Source organism: Macaca fascicularis, chromosome 12, assembly GCF_037993035.2.
Source record: "Macaca fascicularis isolate 582-1 chromosome 12, T2T-MFA8v1.1".
Classification (NCBI taxonomy): Eukaryota; Metazoa; Chordata; class Mammalia; order Primates; family Cercopithecidae; genus Macaca; species Macaca fascicularis.
In genome coordinates this window covers 68,718,154-68,739,543 of record NC_088386.1, presented here as the reverse complement: position 1 = coordinate 68,739,543, position 21,390 = coordinate 68,718,154, and the positions used below count along the sequence as shown (strand labels likewise).

Genomic DNA, 21,390 nt, shown 5'->3' with positions numbered 1-21,390 from the left:
GCTTCAAAAATTATCATGGCCAATCCTGTCTAATCTATACCATCATCCATTTCCCTTCACTTTATTTTGAAGCAAATCCAAGACTAGCCTATCATTTCATCTGTAAATATTTCCAAATGTATGTGAGAGTCTTTTAAAATCATCTTTGCAGGGAAAGGATATGAGCCCTTCATGCTCAAATGTGATAAGCGCATGAAAGCCTAAGCCTTGGAATTTCTCCAACTCTAATGTGGAGCTCAAACACATCACTGAAGCTGGACAGGGAGTACATATCAAGATGCTCTAGAAGTGCTACTTTTGTCTGCTCTTTGGCTAGAAAAGCAAAACAGTGCACTGGTTAAGAGCAGGGACTGTGCCAGACCTAGTTCATGTCCAGCCCTACTACCTGGGTTCATGTCCAGCTCTACTGCCTACTAGCTGTGTGGCCTTGAGCTCATGATGTAACCTCTGTATGTCTTGGTTCTTCATCTGTTAAATGAGGATAATTGAGGCATGTATTTCATAGAGACATTCTGAGGAACAAATGAGTTAACATACATAAAGTGTTTGAAACAGTGCCTGGCATATTATAAGTACTGTGTCTCAGCCATCTCAATAGCATACAGGTGCAAAAGTTATTACTAAAAATTAAAAACAAAATAATAAAATTATTTTTACTGAATCCAGAATGTCAAAGCGTGCTATAAGAATGAGTTAATAATAAGTCTCTAGAGATCAAGATTAAGCAGATGTCAACAGAAAACCTTAACAGTTAATCTGGGGCTCACAGAGGCATCAATCCAGCTTTGCTTTGTAATGAATTTTATTACCTTAAGTTTTAAAAACTGAAAGCCAAGCAAGAGAAATTTCAGAATTCTAAACAATAACAAAAATACATATGTATACCTTGGCATCAGCTTCCCAACACTGATGTAACAGTTCAGCAAAACTTCTGGGGCAACTGCTTGGAATGGTTAATCTCTACAATAGAGACAGGGAAAGAAAACAAAATAAAGCACAGGGATTTATTCATTCATGTCAGCAAACACTATTTGAAGGGTCATAATACAGTTAATTTAAGAACATAATCAAGGCATGAAGTTTAAAGCTTCCATTGATTAATATGTGACAGGTGACAATTTATGTTTAGATTTGTAATCTCTAAAGACTCATACTTATTCTTGAAAGGGAACTGTAGTGAACGGAGAAGTCAGGTTCAGTACAACTAATGCAACAAAACATAAAATATCTAAACAGAACTCTAGTAGGAGGGGGCAAGTCGGAACTTAAATACTAAATATAAAACCACACATCACTGTGCTTTTATAGGCAACTTACGATATATGTAAATAGGCCAGGTAACTAGAAACTAGTTTAGCTTTGGCAGCAGGTATACAACTCTGAAAATATCTGAGCACAGATCACAGAGATAATTTAAAAAACTGTTCATTTCTCAGTGGTAAATAAGACATTCTGAATGTGTGACTGATTATGGCTTTGTTTTGGTCAAACCCATATACTTTAAGGACCCGATATAACAAAAATTATAACATGAGGATGGTCCTGTTCTAACATCCTACAGTGGTGCTTCTCACAGAACTCGTGGTGCCTCTATTCCACAGAAGCATTTGTGTTTGTTTTAGAGACTGGTAGGTTGCAACCGACTTCTAAGTATAACAGGTGAGGAATGCTAGGCAATTCAATATACCATAAAATCCTGCATAACCAAGAACTCCCTTGTATCCCACAAAATTTCAAATGCCCCATTTACATTCATGTAAGTAAAACAAGCAAACAATGAGGTTTATAATTTTCTGGGCCTGGAATCTAACTCTAACTTACAAATAAACACAAAGTATTTTTTTGAACAGTTTTAAGATACACTGAACTTTGCAGAATGCATCTACCAAATGAAATAAATCAAAGGCTTATTAATTCTTGCATGATTCATAACTTTATCAAGATTTCTGACAAATATCAACAACAACAGTGCTATTCCCAGCACTGGAGTCGTTAATACAACCCAACTCCATCTGGATGCATTTGTAGCTGCTGAGTTCTATTTATCCCCTAAAACTGTTCCATCATCTCCTCTGGTGTGGTCATGCTTGAGCATTTGTACACTGGAAAACATCTTTCATTTATTTCTCTTTTATATTACAGTTAAAGCATTATGTTAACTTACAATATGATGTCTCTAGGTAGTTGTATTACCTTTGAATTTCACCGCAAGGGAGTGTAAGGGGTTGTTAACATAGTTAGTACAAAATGAGCATTGGGTGTGATGGAGTTGAGAACTGCTGTACTAAGAAGTGTTAAGACTTATTCCACAGTTTTGTTTGCCAAAGAAGTTTTGCAAATAAAAACTTGAAACTGAATTTAGCTGGATTTGGGGGAGGCTATGAGGAACTAGAAACATAGTTGCCCTGACAAGAAAACTGACAAACTGTATTTTGAATTACAGATAATCCTAACATCAAAGCAAAGCAAAGTTGAAAAACAAAACAACTCTCTCGGAACTAAAGGCCGTGCTAAGCACTTTTAAACTTCTAGTCTTGTGATTTCAAGATGTATTAAACTGTACTATTATTTTACTGTAATGTAAACTGCAGACCTTTTGATGAAGGTAAAAAAAAAAATTCAGGTGTTTACTTTTTTAAATATAAAATGGTTGGGAGGTGGGAACTAATAAAAATAGACTATAATTCCAATTATGCACTTGAATGTACTCTGTAACTAAAAATAATGAGTTTTCGTCAATGGTAACATTTTTCAATACAACTTTGTCTCAGCATTTTCCTGAGAACTGAATGTGAGCTGGCTGAATACGGAGGATGATCATTTCTGTGATCTTTTCTTACTGAAAAACTGTTTAGATACCACATCGAAGTCATTACACAAGGAGACACAATTATTTTACATAATCTGACGTGGTCAAATATCAGTTAAATCTAGACTCAGACACTTCATGCAATGGATTATTTTGGTGCATTAAAAAGTACTTCAAAATAGAATTCAAAGTATTTAAGTCCTGATTACATAACTGTGGGCATTCCTAATATATGAAAACATTCTGAAATAACCAGATCTTAGCACCAGGTTTGCAATACTACTTAAAACTTCAATATTTTTAAATAAAAGTTTCAAATTAAAATATTTCCCAATCACTAAACTAAGCATGACATTTTTTAAGGACCATATTCATTTTTGCACCATTTTCTACATAAGACGTAAAATTTTTTTTAACTCAAGTTTTTATCTTTTTCTAAAGTATAATCAAAAACAGTGGATTTTTATGAACATTTCTATGTTAGTCAAATAGTTTTGTTAGTTAGAACACCTTATATGTAAGAATTTAAGTATTTATAAAAATAGAAATTATGCTACCAGAACATTCTGAATGATCACTGATTGAGTTCCATGGAAATGACAAAAGCAAATATACCTATCTGTTTCATTTAAAAAATGTATGAGTAATGCCCTCTTAATTTCATGCCGTCTATAAAGGTTCATTGTTTACTTTGTAAAGTTTAGCAGTGCTTTATGAATCTAGTTTTAATAGGATTTAATATTAGAAAAATGATTGCTTAAACATCTCATTTTATTATTAAGGGATTAGAAGCAAAGATCTTCAGATATAATTTTTAGAAAGTATTGATTTTTCTATAGATGCAAAAAGTAATCTTAAATGGTGAAAATGAGTAAGGTCTATTGTCTGGGTAAGAGCAATGCACCAATCTCAATTCCCTGGTCTTGACCGTATACTACAGACATGTAAGATTTCACCAGTGAGAGAAGCTGGGTGAAGAGTACACAAATTTCTTTAGTTTTTGTTAATTTAAAAAACTTTTTTGGCTGGACACGGTGGCTCATGCCTATAAATCCCAGCACTTTGGGAGGCTGAGGCAGGTGGATCACTTGAGGTCAGGAGTTCAAGACCAGCCTGGCCAATATGGTGAAACCCTGTTTCTACTAAAAATAAAAAAAACTGTTTTGAGTCAGGGTGTCACTCTGTCACTCAGGCTGGAGTGCAGTGGTGTGATAATGGTGGCAGCCTTGACCTCCTGGACTCAAGGGATCCTCCTACCTCAGTCTCCCCAGTAGGTGGGACTACAGGTATGCACAACCACACCCAGGTAATTTTTTGATTCTTTGTAATATTTTTGAAAACTCGTGTGAATCTATAATTATTTCAAAATAAAAAGTTAAAAGAAGACAACTCTAATACTTGGATATAGGTATTATAGATGACTAGATAACACTTAAAATGTCTTCCTGAACACTTGAACATGTCATTCTTTATTTAAATGAGGCCTGTTAAAAATACGACTTTCTCTTTTCAACCCATAACCCAAAATATTCAATAGTAAAAATAAAGTAAAATAATTAGAAGTTGAAGGGATTTGGTACATTATATTTCTTTAAGTCAAAGCCTCAATTTTGTAATGAAATGAAATAAACCCTTGTGAATTATCTTAATGCTATGTCAACAGAATTTATTTTGGAAATGGTTACCTCCATTTGTGAGGTGAAATGAAGATACCTTCTTGAATGATGATATTGAAAATTACATTGAAACTTAATTTCCGTATTTTTGACAAATAAATATTGTACAGAATGAGAACAGCAGATAAATACCCTTGTAATACCCAATTTTACTGAAATTCATTAGAAAGTTGAGAAAATGTATTTCACCATGTAGGCTTTTTTCAACTTACCATAATAGTTAATGAATACAGTGTGGGAAGTATTTGAGTAGTCTTCATCAGTTATTAGCTGATCATCAGAACACACCATGAATAAAATAGTAAAGTCTACTTTCTGGGCTCTCCGGGGAGAAAAAAGATTGCTTCTGCATGTACAGTATTGAAGAGGTTCTGAAGGTTATTCATGGGTGATTCCAATCCTCAAGTCAACTATCCAGGCAGCTTCTAAATTCATTTTTTTCTTCAGCTTTAAAAATCCTTCACAGATACTCCAATGTTTTAAAGAGTACTTTAAAATTTTTATCTATTCTGCCACCCTTTAGATACATTATTATTTAAAAATATTAATTATTCTGTCTTATACATATTTGGAGGGTCCAGTTAGCTTTAAAAAAAACACACACACACACAAAAAACCTTTCTCCTAGTTTATCTTGGAATAGTGCAGAGGGAAAAGATTACACTGGATGTTTTGGTTCCAGAGTCTACACAAGGTCAGTAATTTTCTTTGCTTTCATTTGTAAACCCAGAACCAGATCTCTAATCATCTCACTGGCAAAAGAAATAGAACAGAAACATGTGTGTCCTCATATTATGACAATATAAGTTATCCTGTGTGTAAGATCTTATTTAATAGCACATGAGTAATTACTATCACTTTTAATTAAAACAGAACAGCTCCTGTGAAACAATGAGTAAGGCATATTCTTGCATATAACTCCTTTTCATTTCTTAAATTGGCAGCTCTTTCCCATCAGTTTCAGCTATCATCAACATTTCACCCACTCCCAATGAATCAGGAGGAAAAATTATATGGTAACTTTGGATTATGTGATCTAAAAGATGGAAACTTGGTTTCTCCTAGTCAATAGCAGCTTTTTGATTAATCTAGTTTATTCCTGCACTCACCTGGGAAGCAGATCAATCTAACTCTTTTAGAGCATTAAAAAGGGAATATTTTTATATATTCACCTTTTTGCAAATTATTTTATTTTAAGGTTGCAGTCTTACCCTTTGTGGAGAGCACAGATAAGATTTGGAAATGAAGAAGTTTTGTGAAATAAAGTAGTTTTGCATTGCAAAGACAACTGCTTGCTTCCATTACATGATCTAAGTTCTCATAATACCTTGATATTGGAGGCTTCATCCTTATGCTGAGAATTTCCATGGCTGTGCGTTTCAGTCACAATTTTAAACCTTTCAAAATGTAGTTGCTCTCTTTGATATGAATGTACCATGTTCTCTGATGTAGGCTCATAGGTCCAACTAACTGAAAGCCTCAATTTGTGGGAAGAAGAGAAGCGAGGCTGGGGACACAGCACAAACGGTGTTTACGCCACTGAAGTTCTTTTGAAATGGAAAGGCTCTGCATGAAGAAGCGAGCAGTTATGCCACTGCCTCGCCAATTCCAGTGAGGAGCTCATCTTCAATGTAGTGTTCAACGTAGGTGGCAAAACTGTAATTTTTCCCTTTTTTGAAACTATTTTTTCTTCTTTTATTTTTGAAATTCTCATCTAAGCGACAGTTTCTTGTACTATAGTGACTCCTGCTGGGAGGGGTAAGTTGAAGTAGCTGAAGGTCTCTTACAGATATATCAACTCCCGGCCAGTAAAAAAGATGTCCTAAACGCAGGAGATGGAGTTAAACTGTTCCCCTACCTTGGACGCAATGGCTTCTTTCATCACTAAGAACAAACCCCTAGGTTTTACAATTGAGACTGAGAAACTAGTACAGTACTTGTACAATTTTTGATCTACAGCATCACGACGTGAAGCTGCAACAATTAGATGTAAAGGGTCCATTCATGAGGAATAACATCACTTTGACCCTTTGTGTTAGCTCCTACTGCTAATCTTTCCATAAGCGTGAACTTACTTTCAATTTGAAGAAGATGAAAAAGTCTTTTGCAAAACCCCAATACTGTTTTCTGATCTATGTACCTGAATGGAGAAACGTAGTCTTACCTCGTTTTTTTCCACTACAAGCCAAGCTACTTGTAATCCTTCCAAACCTTTAAAGGGGACCTCCCTTGTTAGCATCTCCCAGAGAACCTGGAACAAAAAGAAAATGGAATTTTTATTCTTGTACTTTATATTTTTTGGTACATATTACTGAAACTTTATCTAACATGTAATTGTATCTAATTACCAGACACAACCAACCCCATCTGTAGAAACTTGGGCAAAACAATTATGCTCATGCACACAACTTCTTCCATATATTAAATACTTTTTATGTTCTTTTTTATAAAGAAAAAACCTGGTTTAGAAATTAGGACATCTAGAGCCAGACTTAAAATTTTATGAAACCAATGGGCCTGACTGATTTAATGTCATCTCATAAATTATTAGAATTTTTATGTTCTCACAAATTAGATTTTGTATTTTGTTAGTTAAAACTCTTTCTACCTTCAATTTCTGATATATTTGTCTAGGAAATAATAACTGGGAATTCAACAGTATTTTAAAAGGATCAATAATGGTCTCATCAAAAATAACTGAACCCCAAATCCAAATCACTGGCTAACCTACCCACCCCACATTGGTAGACACTTGCAAAATTGTCATATTTAGATTTTACATGTTACCTTTTAGATTTTGGAGAAATCTCCCTCAAAATGAGTCGGTCTAAGGGATCTATTTTCATCTACCTACAATATAATCTATTATACCGTACTCTAAGATGTAATAAACACTTTCTATACACATAAGCTGACTGTGAATGTGAGCTGATGTGTGTGTTCATCTTTGTGCAGTTCTTGAGATCAGTATGATTATTAAATCTGAGTGGAATGCCCAAAGAAAGCAAACGGATGCTAGGAATACTGCTGAACTGGGTTCTCTTGAAACACTGAGTAATGGAGATTTGTATACTACATTACTTTTCCCTATTTATACAAATGGAGTTCAAAAATGTGAGTCTACCAATACTCTGTAAAGTGCAAAAACAATTCTAATTTTATCAGTAATAGTCCTGATAATAAAAACCACTACAAGTTATTGAGTACTTATTATATTCCAGATACCCTTTTCACATATTACCATGATTAACAGCAATCCTATTGGATACATATTACCTTCATTTTATAGGTGAGGAAACTATTTAAAAAGTTAAAAAAAAAAACCTTACCCAAAGACACTCAGTTATCCAGTGACAGAGCCAGAATATGAACCTGCTGGCTCGCCCTGAAGGTCAGGCTCTTGACCCCTTTTAATTTGAGTGAAGGGCAAGTGGCAGTACTAGAGAGAATGCGACAGGCCCTGTCTTAGGTATGGCGCCCTGGCAGAAGCAGGAAGAGAACCAGTGGCTTCGACTCAGATTTCCCTTGTTCTAAAAACAAAAGCTCATTTCTAATAGGAATGTAGATGGAGCACACATACTCTAGTCAAGCAAATCATAGAAACCTTTCACTCCATATCCACTGTTTCCTCAGCCAGGGCTCAGTCTCATTCGAACCATAACATAGTAAATGAATTCTGGCTAATACGAAGGTAATTAGCAGGAAAATCAGGGAAATTGGCAGATGCTGCTCAAGCAGGAGAAAAAAATTCACTGAAGCCTCTTTGGGCTTTTAATCAAGTGTGTAAGGTACTCCTTTAGAGGAGCTACTGAATTATTCTATTTGAGTCACATAAGTGATTAGGAAAAGGTAAGGGGCATCCCATAAGGGGACAATTCTAGTGAACACCACACGTAAAGGAAGGGTGAGAGCCAGAACAGGTATGCAATCACCCTGACCTACGCAGGGAGGGAGGCCGGGCAGCAAGAGGGCTGAGCAGGAAATGGAGCCCCTCAATTGGCTGCAATTACCACTCCACAGGGGGCTAGGGCTGGGGAGGGGAAAGGATATGAAGGGCAAGTAAATTAATGGATGTGGCATTCCTGAGGAGAATGGGAACAGGGAGTTAGCCTCCAATAAATCAAATGCTCCAGACCCCTAAATGCGCGGATGAGCGGTGCCTCTTTCCTTCTGAGTCTGGCCTGCAGGTATGATGCACGTGTGCACACATGCACACACTGAATTTTGTGAAGTAAATTGCAAAACCAAGAGTTTTGGGGGATAATACCAGAAAAACATTTACGTCATTCTTGATTCCAAAATATTCTGCTGGAAAATGTCCAAAATCTAATAAAATTTAAGTTATATTTCTCTGAGAGTTCTAACTGTGAAAAATAAAGAAAAAAATAAGCCAGTTTCATTTGACTCCCTCTGTGTCTCTGAAGAGCTATGACAGCTGAGGGAGTTAGTAAAAGTGTCTGAGGTGGCGTCATTAGCCGCTATGTCCTGAAGCCCAAATGAGGTCTTTAGTTTTATTCCAGTATCAGCACATCTCATGATTTCCTTTTATTAATTCCCTGGATTCGGGAATGTATCAAAAAGTAGGTGGTATAAGACACCAGCTTTTTTTTTTTACACTAAACAAAATGACATTTGGCATACAAAAGTAACTTTATTGAGGAAGTCACTTGAAGGTTTAAAAATATATTAAATGATGCCTAAAAATACCAGTTATGGGGATTCAGGCCAAATATTATTGTGATCTTTCACCTTAAAAATATTTTCCGACTCATTTTATATTGAGACGTCCTCACATTTAAACTATGCTCACAAGGAAAATTTCTATTTTCAGTTTACAGAATAGAAACTTGGAAAAGACTGCGTACTTTTTCTGCCCTTTGTTTTCCAAACAATAGAAAGCCATTACCTGAGCCCAGCTTGTTCTGGAACAGTGCTCACAGACAAGCCAGGCAGCCATGCTGTCTCTTCAGCCACTCTGTTTTCAAGGCTGGTTTTGGCTGAGAGGCTTCTGAGAAGGTAATCCTTTCTGCATTGTCATTAGAACAGCTTTTTTTCTTTTTTTCTTTTTTTTTTTTTTTAAGAATATCTAGGCCTTGTGTTCTCAGAAGAATTATTCTTTCAGTGATTTTTGCTTTTCCTTTTTTTGTGGATAACGTACTAAACACTCTTCCTGGTTCAGTCCTCCAAGAGAAGTTCTCATAAGAGGGTAGAAAAATTTCATTTCTTATAAAATGGAGGGAAACCATTGCCTGCCTAGCAAAGTTTACCAGCGTAAGAGCAAGGATCATAAAATCCACTTCTGGCATTCACAGCACATTTATTTTAAGGCAGTACAAGGTTAGTGAGTCTTGCCATTTGTTAAGAAGCAACAAAGGTTTATCAACCTGGGGAGGGCTGGTAGTTTTAGAAGTAGTAGGGGCTAAATTCTTACAGCAGTCTAAAAAATTAGAAAAACAAAAACCAAAAATGTATTGCAGTTTTTTGGGTGGATTTCAAAAAAACAACTTTTTTTTAAATGGTCTTATTCATCTGTGTGTGACTGCTGTGTGCAGAGGGGGTTTCAATGAACAGAACAGACTCCCAGTGAACAATGGGATATTTAATGCAAACAAATGCTCCTACTGACAAAGGAGTCTTGGCTACTCACCTATTTTTGAAAAGACATAAAAAATTCAAAATAACCACATTTTGAATTAAAATAGGTATAATTTTCCAAGTTTATGGACCACAAACTTCTAAAACTAAAATGGTCCCAGCCTTAACAACTATCCTCACCTGCTCTTTTCTATAACATTTACTTTGAACACATAATGCTTTCTTCATTAAAAAAAAAAAAATCTGTGATTGTTTAAATAAAAAGTCGCTGGAAAGCATACCTTGTATTTTTTCTTTCACTAACGGTGTTTATTTAGAACAAACAGAATGAGAAGAGGTCAGAATTAAATACTAGGTTGGTGCAAAAGTAATTGCAGTTTTTGCCATTACTTTTAAATGGCAAAACTTCAATTGCTTTTGCACCAACATATACAGTCCTGAGTTCTTCTTTATAATTAAATTAGCATCTGTATACTTTTCTGAATGGATTTACTGACACAACTATCTGAGAGGCAAACCAGCATTCCAAGCAAACCTTTCTCTTCAAGATAGTCACACAGCAGAAGCTGTTTTAAAACAGACTTGCTGAAGTAGCATTTCTGTTTCCACCACGTAAGGGAAGGCTGTAGCCTGAATGCAGAATTGATATTCCACGTCCCATGATGGGGCGGACAGGTTCTGCAGAGCAACATCCAGTGTGTAAATACAGAGCAACACTGGAAATGCTCAGCGGCTGGTGGTTGAGTTTATTTCAGTAAGTGAAATTACTCGATAGGATGGTTTGTTAAGCGTTTGTTAAATCCCTCCAAAACCAAACCAAACCGAACCAAGCAAAGGTAGGGTCAGCACACAAGCAGAGAGAAAAGCTAATCCACAAAGAGACGTGTTCAAGCCCTTCTACTGAAATGTGGTGCATAGTTTCTTAAGTGAAGAGATTTTTAATAAAAAACACTGAAAATGTGCAGCTCCAGAAAGGTTGACTCAAACTATGTTTAAGAAATGGGGTCAATGTGGAATGTATGAAGAGATTTTAAAATGATACAGGAAAAAAATCCTAAGCTCTGCAAACAGAAGTCACCTCTTAACATCTTTTACAGTTTGTGTGTGAAAAGGAATTTGTGCTTGGCTACTGGTACTAAGATTGTACTTCATCTCAGGAAAAGGAGAGGGGTGCATTTCACACCAAAGCCCTGGCAACTGTAAGGCTTTGAAAGAAGGCAGCATAAAGTTTGTTTTCATACATGAAATAATATTGAGACCAAAAGTTCACTCTATGTATAGTTGTGTCTTAAGGTCAAAAATTTTTGAGATAAGGAAATTCGAAGACTTGGGGGAGAATTTTAAAAGTAAAAGCACTGTATGTGTGTGGACTCATAAGTGCAAAAATGAACCTCAAAAGTCTTCTAGTTCATATAAATGTGCCAAACAATTTAAAAGCTATAACCATCTACAGTAACTATAACAAATATATATAACATACCTATATATAGAACACCAACATACATGTTTATATACATTTATACACACATGCACATGAAAGGAGTGGGAGTGCTGGGCTCCTACTGAGCCACTCTGTACCGTCAGCTGGAACAGTGACTAAACAAGCCATGTTCCTAAGCCATGCTGCTCATCTTCCCAAGCCGTCTTGCTCCGTAGAGGTGCCTGCAACGATGGCCTGCTGCATAATACAGAGTGGCTTGTTCATGTTTGATGGGTTGTAAGAAACAAAAAACCAACTATGGCATCTATGAAGACTATGCAACAGAGACTGTAAGTGGCCCGCAAAGCCAAAAAAATATATTATCCGGTCCTTTCTAGAAAAACTTTGCTTTTTCCTATTTCTACAGGACAAAATGAGACGCCATTCCCAACAAGCAGGATAAGAAAAATTTAAATTACCCTCAGATGGTGTGTGACTCAAATAAACGTTTGGTTATAAATGAAGGAATGTACTTTCACAAGAGAAAACAATCTTACAGAGTCTTCAATTGCTACAAATACCCCATTTTCAGAATATCCCACAGATGAATGTATGGTGGTTAGAATGTAGTAACATTTGACATAGGAGACTAGTTTTAGAAGCTAGTCTCCTCTGAAACTTATATTTTGTTTTTTCTTTTTTTCAATGAGAAATATTTGATCACTGTCTGTAATAGCTTATAGTCTTCATTCTTAAGAAACATCCAGAATCAAGGGATATCAGGTATTAATGTTTTTTCTTTTTTTGGGTATCAGGTATTAAGCCTGATATTATTGTTGCCTTCTGACCTTTAAAATTCTAGCCTTCAGCCAAAAACATATATTTCATTCTTGAAGTGATTTTTGTCAATAGCTAACAAAATTAATCTTTATTAACTTGGTATACGTAGGATGTGATATGATTTAGAAAGAGCTAGTCACTGAAACAAGTTCAAAACCTGTGAAGCCAGCATTAAATACCTAGAGACTGAATAAAGAAAAAAAAACAGGTCTGACAACGTGAATCTCCTCTTGTGTCACTGGCTACCACCTGCGGTAAGAAAACACAAAGTTCAGGACGAAGAGACATGCTGATTTGGACCCAAAACAGACTGCTTCTTTACCCAGTACTATGAAAATGCCCTTTTAGGAAGTAATAGTATAAATAGCAGGGCAGTATAATAGTATAAACAGCAGGGCAGTATGAGATGTAAAGATAGGGAATTCCAAAACTATTCTGGACTTTTTAAAGAATACATAACATTTTAGGGAAAAGTTTATCCTCAACAAAAGGCAACAAATGAATTCCTTCCTCCAGCAAAGAACTCTCCCACTCCTCACTTCCTTCTCTCTGATAATGCAGGTATAACCTGTTCCTCAGGAAATGGCCCATCTCCAAATTCCTCCTCCAGGAGCTTCTGCTCCTTAACTGATTCATTCCTGTGGTCTCCATTCCTTGAGCACTCCACCCCCACATTAGTCAATTCTCTATGTGGTTCTGCTGTGATTCTTATGTAATGTCTTAGAGTCATGCTTCAGATAGTCACTGCTACTCTAAGACTGGCAGCAGACATGGACAAGGTCATCTGGTAAGTGCTAAGTGCATTTTCTTCTGGACTTTCAGAAATTGATCAATCAGTTTAATAGTTGAGACTCAAAAGTTTCCTGGTAATTAACTCGCTTGGCAGATCTATTGGTGATTTTATACTGTTTAAGTAATCCATTACAATGAAGTCCTGTTCCAAATGATCCACATTTCCATTGAAATTACAGAGATAGTCTACAGTCACATTACCACCCTGCAAAAAATAATTCTCAGGCAAAGTGGAGCCCAACACTATCTCGGGTTCCATTTAATTTGTTGCTTGTAAGTGGTGTTGGTTTCTTCTCAACACAGGACAAAATAACTCTGATGATTAAAAATGATTAAACATTTTGGCAACTAGGAAGCGTTCTCCAGTGGTGCTGCTTCAGGCATTCCACCAGCAGTACAGTCTCAAATAAAAATAAAACCATGTTAAACTGTATCTCTCCTCTTCTCTAGAGTGTTTGCTTTTTGTATTTCCTTTAGTAAACAAGAAATGAGAAATGAACTCACCACACCGTAGGAATATGTGTCACAAGTTTCTGACACAGGGAGACTTTGGATAACTTCTGGAGCCATCCATGGGAAAGTTCCAACCAAGGACATGTGTGTTGTATGGTTATGGAACCGAGAGGCACCAAAGTCACAAATCTGAGGAGACAGGAATCAGTATCAACTTTCTACTTATTGGCTAATTAAGGAATTATTAGTTACAAAAATCTACATCTGAAATTAACAATTTTTAAAGTGAAAGAAGTAGTCCTACCTTCAATACTCCATCAGCAGCTATAACAACTAAAAAAGAAAAAAGGATAAATTATGACAATCATCTAATTGGTTTGAGCTGTTTTCTACTGAAAAAACCATAAACTTCTATTTCTGTCTTCAATATGGGATTACGAAAGGTGAAATCAATGTATTTACAGCATTGAGGATTCTGCAAAAGGGGGCTGACATTAAAACAAAAACTTAATTCCATCAGGTACTGATTAAAAAGGCTTCTGAGACATTTATTTTATCTAAATGCAGTACTGTCCAATAAGAAAGGCACAAATTAGTAGTAGTTAGGAGAACCAAATTTTTACCTGGGTTCTGCCCGTATACTGCCAATGTGACACTGAGGTAGTCATTAGCTTTACTACTTCGTATTATATGTAGGGTTTCCTCCCAACTGAGTGATTTTTGTTAAAGGTGGAGAGAATATTCATTCATTCACTTGCTCATACATTCATTCATTTAATAAATATTTGCTGAGGCTACTGTGGGTAAGGCCACGTACTATGTGTGTGAGCAAGTCTGGCACTGTCTTTGCTCTCAGGGGGTTTATATTCTTATCAGAGAGACAATTAAATAAACATCTACAACAAAGTGGGATAGATTCCATGATGAGAGAAACAAACAAACTATAGAGCCAAAGAACAATGATATCTATGTCAAGGGAGGTCAGATGAAGTTTCCTGTAAGAAATGATGCTTATGCTAAAACCTGAAAAACACAGGAGCTAACCAGAAAGAGGAGAGCTGAGGGAGGAAAGTAGTTTCCTAGGCAGAAGAGAGAGTCTATGCAAAAACTCAGGAGCAGACAAAAAAGGCATGGCAATTTTGGAAGGTAGGGGCCAGGTCAAGAAAAGCCCTTGTGAGAAAGAGAAAGCCAACGAACAATTTTATGTGGAGGAATGAAATGAGCAAAGGTGCAGAGGGGAGACTATGTCAGAGAAGAATAGACCTGGAGGCAAGGGGATCACTTTGCACTCAAGGTTTTGTGGTCCAGGAGACAGATGAGGACGCCTGTACTAAGGCAGTGGCAAAGGACAGGAGAAAAGTTGACCGAGTCAAAAAATGTTTGCGATGTAGGATCACCTAGGCTTGATGAATGGCTGGTTATTGGGGGAGAAGGAAGAGAACTCAAGGATAAAATCAGATAAAGAACCAATACAGATTAATGGTTAGAATAGGAGCTCTGGATTTAAACAGTAACTACTATTTATCTCATTTCTGGCTTGGGCAAACAGTACTGCCACTTGGTAAAGGAAATGCAGGGATGATTTTTTTGGGGTAGCGAGAAAATGAAAAGATTAATTTGGATATAATATATTTTAGGGTCTTAACAAATATCTATGTGGATGTGTCTAATCAGCAGATAGATATATAATTTTGAAGTTGAGATCTGTTTTCGAGTGTTAACATGCAAATAGGGCTTTTATGGGAGTGCAGGGATCAGAGCATAAGAGGAGATGAGTCCAAGGATACAGTTCTGAAGAACTGTTTCAGATGTTTCTTTTGTAAACCGTGCAGTGCCTTGAACATGATAGATGATCAATATTTACGAGTTACCGATGATTTTACCAAGGAGGGAAAATGAGCTTTGTATGATATAACATTTGAAAATTGCCTCAGGGTAAACCTGATACTATAAGTATTAAGCTATAAACTTTTATAAATAGAAATGTAAATATTATTAATTTTATATTCAGCTTTCTCATTATAAGATTAACAAGTGCTCATTAGAAAAACTGCCACTATAAAAATACATAACACCACTTTGGGAGGCCAAGACGGGTGGATCACGAGGTCAGGAGATCGAGACCATCCTGGCTAACCCAGTGAAACCCCGTCTCTACTAAAAAATACAAAAAATTAGCCGGGCGAGGTGGTGGGCGCCTGTAGTCCCAGCTACTCGGGAGGCTGAGGTGGGAGAATGGCGTAAACCCGGGAGGCGGAGCTTGCAGTGAGCTGAGATCCGGCCACTGCACTCCAGCCTGGGCGACAGAGCGAGACTCCGTCTCAAAAAAAAAACAAAAAAAAACCATAACACAGAAAGTGAAACTCTGGTTACCTTTCCAAGAGAAAAAGAATTGCTATAAGTTAGTTCTGTATTCTTTCAATATGAGTGTATGTGTTTTTCTATTTAGTAACTGTAACACATATAACTGTAACTTTTTAAAATGGGGACATTCTCCATTGTTATATAGTCTTCATAATGATAGCATGGATACATCCATAATTTAGTTAGTCATTCCTCTTTTGTAGAAGATTTAAGATATACTGAAGTCCAACAATATAGTTAAATTGAAAGTCTGAGCATGAACTGAAAATTTACAAATTCATAAAACTGATATTTTCTACTATAGTCTAGATTATTTCCTAATGACTTCCTGTTAGCTGACCATATATCAAAAGTGCTTAGTTCCAGGAAGCTTATGTCTAAGAAGAACCAAAGAATGTGTGATAGCCTAGAAGAGGAAAGGACAATCAGACAGGGTTAAATTGGTGGGCCAACCTGGACTACTGATGAGTGGCAGGTCCCGATAACTTCCCTCCCCACCCCCATCTCTTCACCCCCTGCTAAACACACACACACTCACACACACAAACGTCACAGTCCTGGGGCATGTGCAAGGGTACCTGATCGATTCATTCCCTGGTCCTCTTCCACTACTTGTCATCACTACCTGTTCTAAGGATCACACTATTAGCATATACTCATTTTAATTAAAGATCTCCTAAAAACAGAGAGTTCTCTTCCTCCTTGCTGAAAGGGAGCATTTAGAAAGCATGTAAATAATTAATTGATACGAGGGTATTCAAAATAGTAGCAAACTCTGGTGTTTAGCTAGTTCTATAACCCTACTGCCTTTCTCAGATAACTCTGAAGTGACATAGCGGAAGAAGCATTCTGTTACCACTCCTCCTTGAAGGTAATGTCTAATCCTGCAAGTTATTTTAAAATGCTCACCCTCCAAATTATAAAATACAGGGCCATAAATAAACTTTAGAAAGTACAGAAGAAGAGAAAGAAGAAAAAGAGAGCCTTTACTTTCCAAACTTCCAAACATGTGGCTCATTTTGCACCCTACTCCAGGTAATACAGGCAGGACTGGCACAAACAATTTACACCATGCAATTCAGACGCAACAAGAACAAAATTCAAAATTGATAGTGCACAAAGCCACCTAAAAATAGAAGACTAAAAATATATGACTGCACACTTTGACACAGCAGTATCTCTTTTAGAAAATGGTTCTAGGGAAATAATTAGGGATGCCTTGAAAAATTTGGCTGAAATAGTAAGCCCAACATTTCTTATCAGAGAAAAAATGTAAACAATTCAAATGTCCACATTCTGGGCTATATTTATACAGTGAAATGCTGTGCAGCTTCCTCAAATAATATCAAGGATTTTGTTATTTATTGACAGTAGAAAGGCTTCCATGGTATCAGCAGTGAGTCCAATAGTAGGTTACAAAAGATATGTAAAAGCATGATGCTCATTTCTACATGCAAGTGTATATAATTTGTAATAAAATAGATAAAATAAAAACATAACTACATTACCGTTTCTTGACTTGAGGTCTCTGTGAATCACCTTGACAGGAGCCTCCATATGTAAATAGTGCATTCCTTTTCACACAAGAAGAAAGAAAGGCCTATTAATATTTTTCAACATTACATCAGTATTACCTTTCATAGTTTTTCAAAGAACTCAAGAGCAGAAACTAATTCACATGTCTTATTCTTCCATGACTGATAAAATGAGAAGAGAATATATCTACATTAGTAACATGTATATGTGAAGTCAAATTTATAAACTTTAATCTCTTAGAGATTAGGAATTTGACTGTGGGTAAAGCTAACTTCTTAAAATACCTAATAAAGACACCTTAATTTTCTGCAGTCTGCGTGAAAATAGTACAGTAACCACTGAAAGGAGTGCTCCATGACTAAGGTATTCCACTACCAACTACCTTCTAAATCTGCCAAAGTTCTGAGTAAAATTTGCGGTTTTCATCTGGTTGTCTGCGGTTACCCAGCTGCAGATTCTGATGTCCAGTTACCAAAGTTCCGGATGTCTATGGTTACCCAGCTGCAGCTTGGCTTATTTTCTCAGTACCCATTCCAACAAGACCTGGGAGTGGATGTGGAGTAGCAGTGGGGAGAACTGGGAGGGTTAGTTATGGTTAGTAAATAATTTTATGATCTTCAGATAAAAAAGTATACAGTAGTTACAAAATATTTCATTCCTTTCACAAGGATAAATCTTTGAGATAATCTGTATTTCAACATACTCCAAAATTCTTTCCATCATATTTAGGATGTAAATCCAATTACTTCAGTATATTGGGTATATATAAACTTTTCAGAGTTTTATTATTTTGAGTCAAAAATTATACTTTAAAGACATATTTTATGGTTACCACCTTAGCAGTTTTTGACCCTTTCTGTATTTATGTACTGTCTACCCCTTTAGAATAAAAAAAGGATGATTTTCTACTAAAATATATCTTCTTTATTTCTCAAGTTGTCTTTTCTAAATAATGGCAGAAACAGCCTCCCCCTCACCTCCAAATCAAACAGGTTTCTTTTTAAAATGAACAATACATTGAAAATAATTTAATAAGAGGCTTTGGCTTTTTAAAGTGTATAGAACATTTTAATTTTATAGAGGTTAATTTTAAAATCTCTTCTTCTTCTACTAATTATTGTATATTGAAGAATCGTGAAAGGACAAAGAAAATAAAAAAATTTAAACTCTTGCCTTTTAATGATATCACCGAATGATATTACTGAAAAGAGTCAAGTTAACACAAGTATTAGTAATTATGTGATCTTAGATAAGATGTAACTGGGATAAAGGAAATTTCTCTTCTGATACGAAGTTCTACATCCCTCAAACTGCAAAAATTCAATAGCTACAACTTGGGTAGCATTTAATAATCTATATGACTGGATTTCACAGTTACCTCTGTCTTGCTTTAGAATCAAATTCCTTAATAATTTTTCAGGTAGGAACTGTATAATTACTATTACTGGTAGAGATAGTTTCTACACTTGCTGACAAGTAAGGATTTCAAAAAACAAGACTCAAATACAAAAGCTTTAAATATAGGCACTTTTCTTCCTCATGGCAGATTATCATAAGCAAAAAGTACCATAAAGTTTTTGTGTACAGTGCATAGTACACATTTAAATAATATTTCATATAAACAATAGTCATCACACTCACATAAAATTCTATTTAATGTTTTTGTAGATCCATCTATAATTCTGCCTTATTTTTATTGCAAACAATTAAGAAGGCTGAAAAATACTTTCATCAGGTGTACATTCAGGGTTTCCTAGAAAAAGAGTTGGCAGGTATATGGCCGGGCGCGGTGGCTCAAGCCTGTAATCCCAGCACTTTGGGAGGCCGAGATGGGCGGATCACGAGGTCAGGAGATCGAGACCATCCTGGCTAACACGGTGAAACCCCGTCTCTACTAAAAATACAAAAAACTAGCCGGGCGAGGTGGCGGGCGCCTGTAGTCCCAGCTACTCTGGAGGCTGAGGCAGGAGAATGGCGTAAACCCGGGAGGCGGAGCTTGCGGTGAGCTGAGATCCGGACGCTGCACTCCAGCCTGGGTGACAGAGCTAGACTCCATCTCAAAAAAAAAAAAAAAAAGAAAAAGAAAAAAAGAAAAAGAAAAAGAGTTGGCAGGTATAACTGAGGAGACTTTTGGGGAGAATTGGAATGAGTGGTGACCATTTTGAGACTGGATTGGAGTTTATCTGCTTTTGTTCCTTTTAAGCATTGCTGATTGACTTGCAGCGATTTCAGATATACTTGCTGGTCCACCCTCCATTTACCCTCACATCCAGAAAGAAGAGAATCTTTTTTGCTTTGAGGAGATATTGTCTCAACAGCAATGATGCTGAGCAATGCCTATTTCAAAATACATGAATCAACCTTTACTTAAAATAAACTATTCATTTTTTGATTTCTCAACATATCATTGCTCCAGTGGATTCAACCATAGGTCAACCCAAAAGGTACATAGCTGCATTTGAAACAGAATCTACAAAAATCAAGCCTTCCTACTTAATCTCTTAAATTCTTAAGTTCTACACACAGCTTTATCAGAGAAAGCTGAAGTCATTCCTAAAGCCCTGATTTGTTTTTTTTTGGGCCATCTTTAAAGGATTTTTAAAATGTTAAGTATTACTTGTGTCCATAAACATACAAGCCTCTTCTCTGCCTCACTCTTCTCACCTGAGGTGAAACACATTAGCCAGACAGGCAAAAGGGATTTTATTAATCTGCAGTTTTGGACACCATCGGGGGCCCAATCCCATTCTCTCCTTCCCTATTTTTTTTTTTTTTTTTTTTTTTTTTTGAGAAGGAGTCTCACTCTGCCACCCAGGCTGGAGTGCAATGGCCCAATCTTGGCTCACCACAACCTCTGCCTCCCGGGTTCAAGTGATTGTTCTGTCTTAGCCTCCCGAGTAGCTGGGATTACAGGCATGCGCCACCACCATGCCCAGCTAATTTTGTATTTTTAGTAGAAATGGGGTTTCTCCATGATAGTCAGGCTGGTCTCAAACTCCTGACCTCAGGTGATCCGCCTTCCCTGGCTTCCCAAAGTGCTGAGATTACAGGCGTGAGCCACCGCGCCTGGCCTCTCCTTCCTTATTTTTAACTCTGGTGCCAGTTTGCTATCTAATTCTTTTTTTTTTTTTTTTTTTCTATACTGAATCTCACTCTGGCTGGAGTGCAGTGGCTTGATGTTGGCTCACTGCAAACCTCTGGGGCTTGAGCGATTCTCGTGCCTCAGCCTCCCAAGTTGTTGACTACAGGCGAGTAGTGCATCACCACGCCCAGCTAATTTTTTGTATTTTTAGTAGAGACAGAGTTTCGCCTTGTTGGCCAGGCTGACCTCAAATTCCTGGCCTCAAGAGACCCACCCACCTCGGCCTCCCAAAGTGCTGGGATTATAGGCGTGAGCCACTGCACCAGGTCCAGTTTGCTACCTAATTCTATTCCTTCTCTTCCTTGCCTTCTGATGCAGAGCAATAGCACTCTCGAGAAAATACCAAGAATGACTCAGCTGATGTGGAGCCAAGAGACTTACCCCTCACTCGCGATGATGTGGCATGCGCTTAAGGGGGTGCAGGGAGAAGAGGTTCCCAGACTGGGAACCAGGGATGCTTAAGTAGAGCACAGCAGGAAGCAGAGTGACTGATGTTAGCTGATTTGTTTGCTGTCTATCTATTCTAAGTGCCAATAAGTAGTGGCATGGTTGTAACTGGCTGAGCACCCTAAATGCAAATGTACGTAAGGTGATATGCTGTAAGTTAAGGACTACCTACATATGCATTTACATTATTGAAGGGTATTTCCACAATGTTGCAGGCAGCTCCTAATCAAGGCACATCACCTTGCTTACAGAGAGCTGGTCCTTGTGTTCTACTGACAAGAAGAGAAGTCTCTACGATGTTACATGAAAATATCTT

General features: G+C 36.9%; 1 protein-coding gene across 7 annotated transcripts in view; it reads right to left on the bottom strand.

Moving 5' to 3' along the window:
* Positions 1–21,390, bottom strand: part of MAP3K20 (mitogen-activated protein kinase kinase kinase 20) — a 193,658-nt gene that overhangs the window by 64,923 nt on the left and 107,345 nt on the right. For all 7 annotated transcript variants that reach the window (XM_065525653.2, XM_005573500.5, XM_074009468.1 and 4 more), the window contains 5 exons: positions 17,458–17,523; positions 13,890–13,918; positions 13,637–13,774; positions 6,650–6,736; positions 886–960 (listed from right to left, as the gene is read on the bottom strand). In XM_065525653.2, coding sequence (XP_065381725.1) covers positions 886–960; positions 6,650–6,736; positions 13,637–13,774; positions 13,890–13,918; positions 17,458–17,523 — 395 coding nt within the window. The remainder of the gene's footprint in view (positions 1–885; positions 961–6,649; positions 6,737–13,636; positions 13,775–13,889; positions 13,919–17,457; positions 17,524–21,390) is intronic.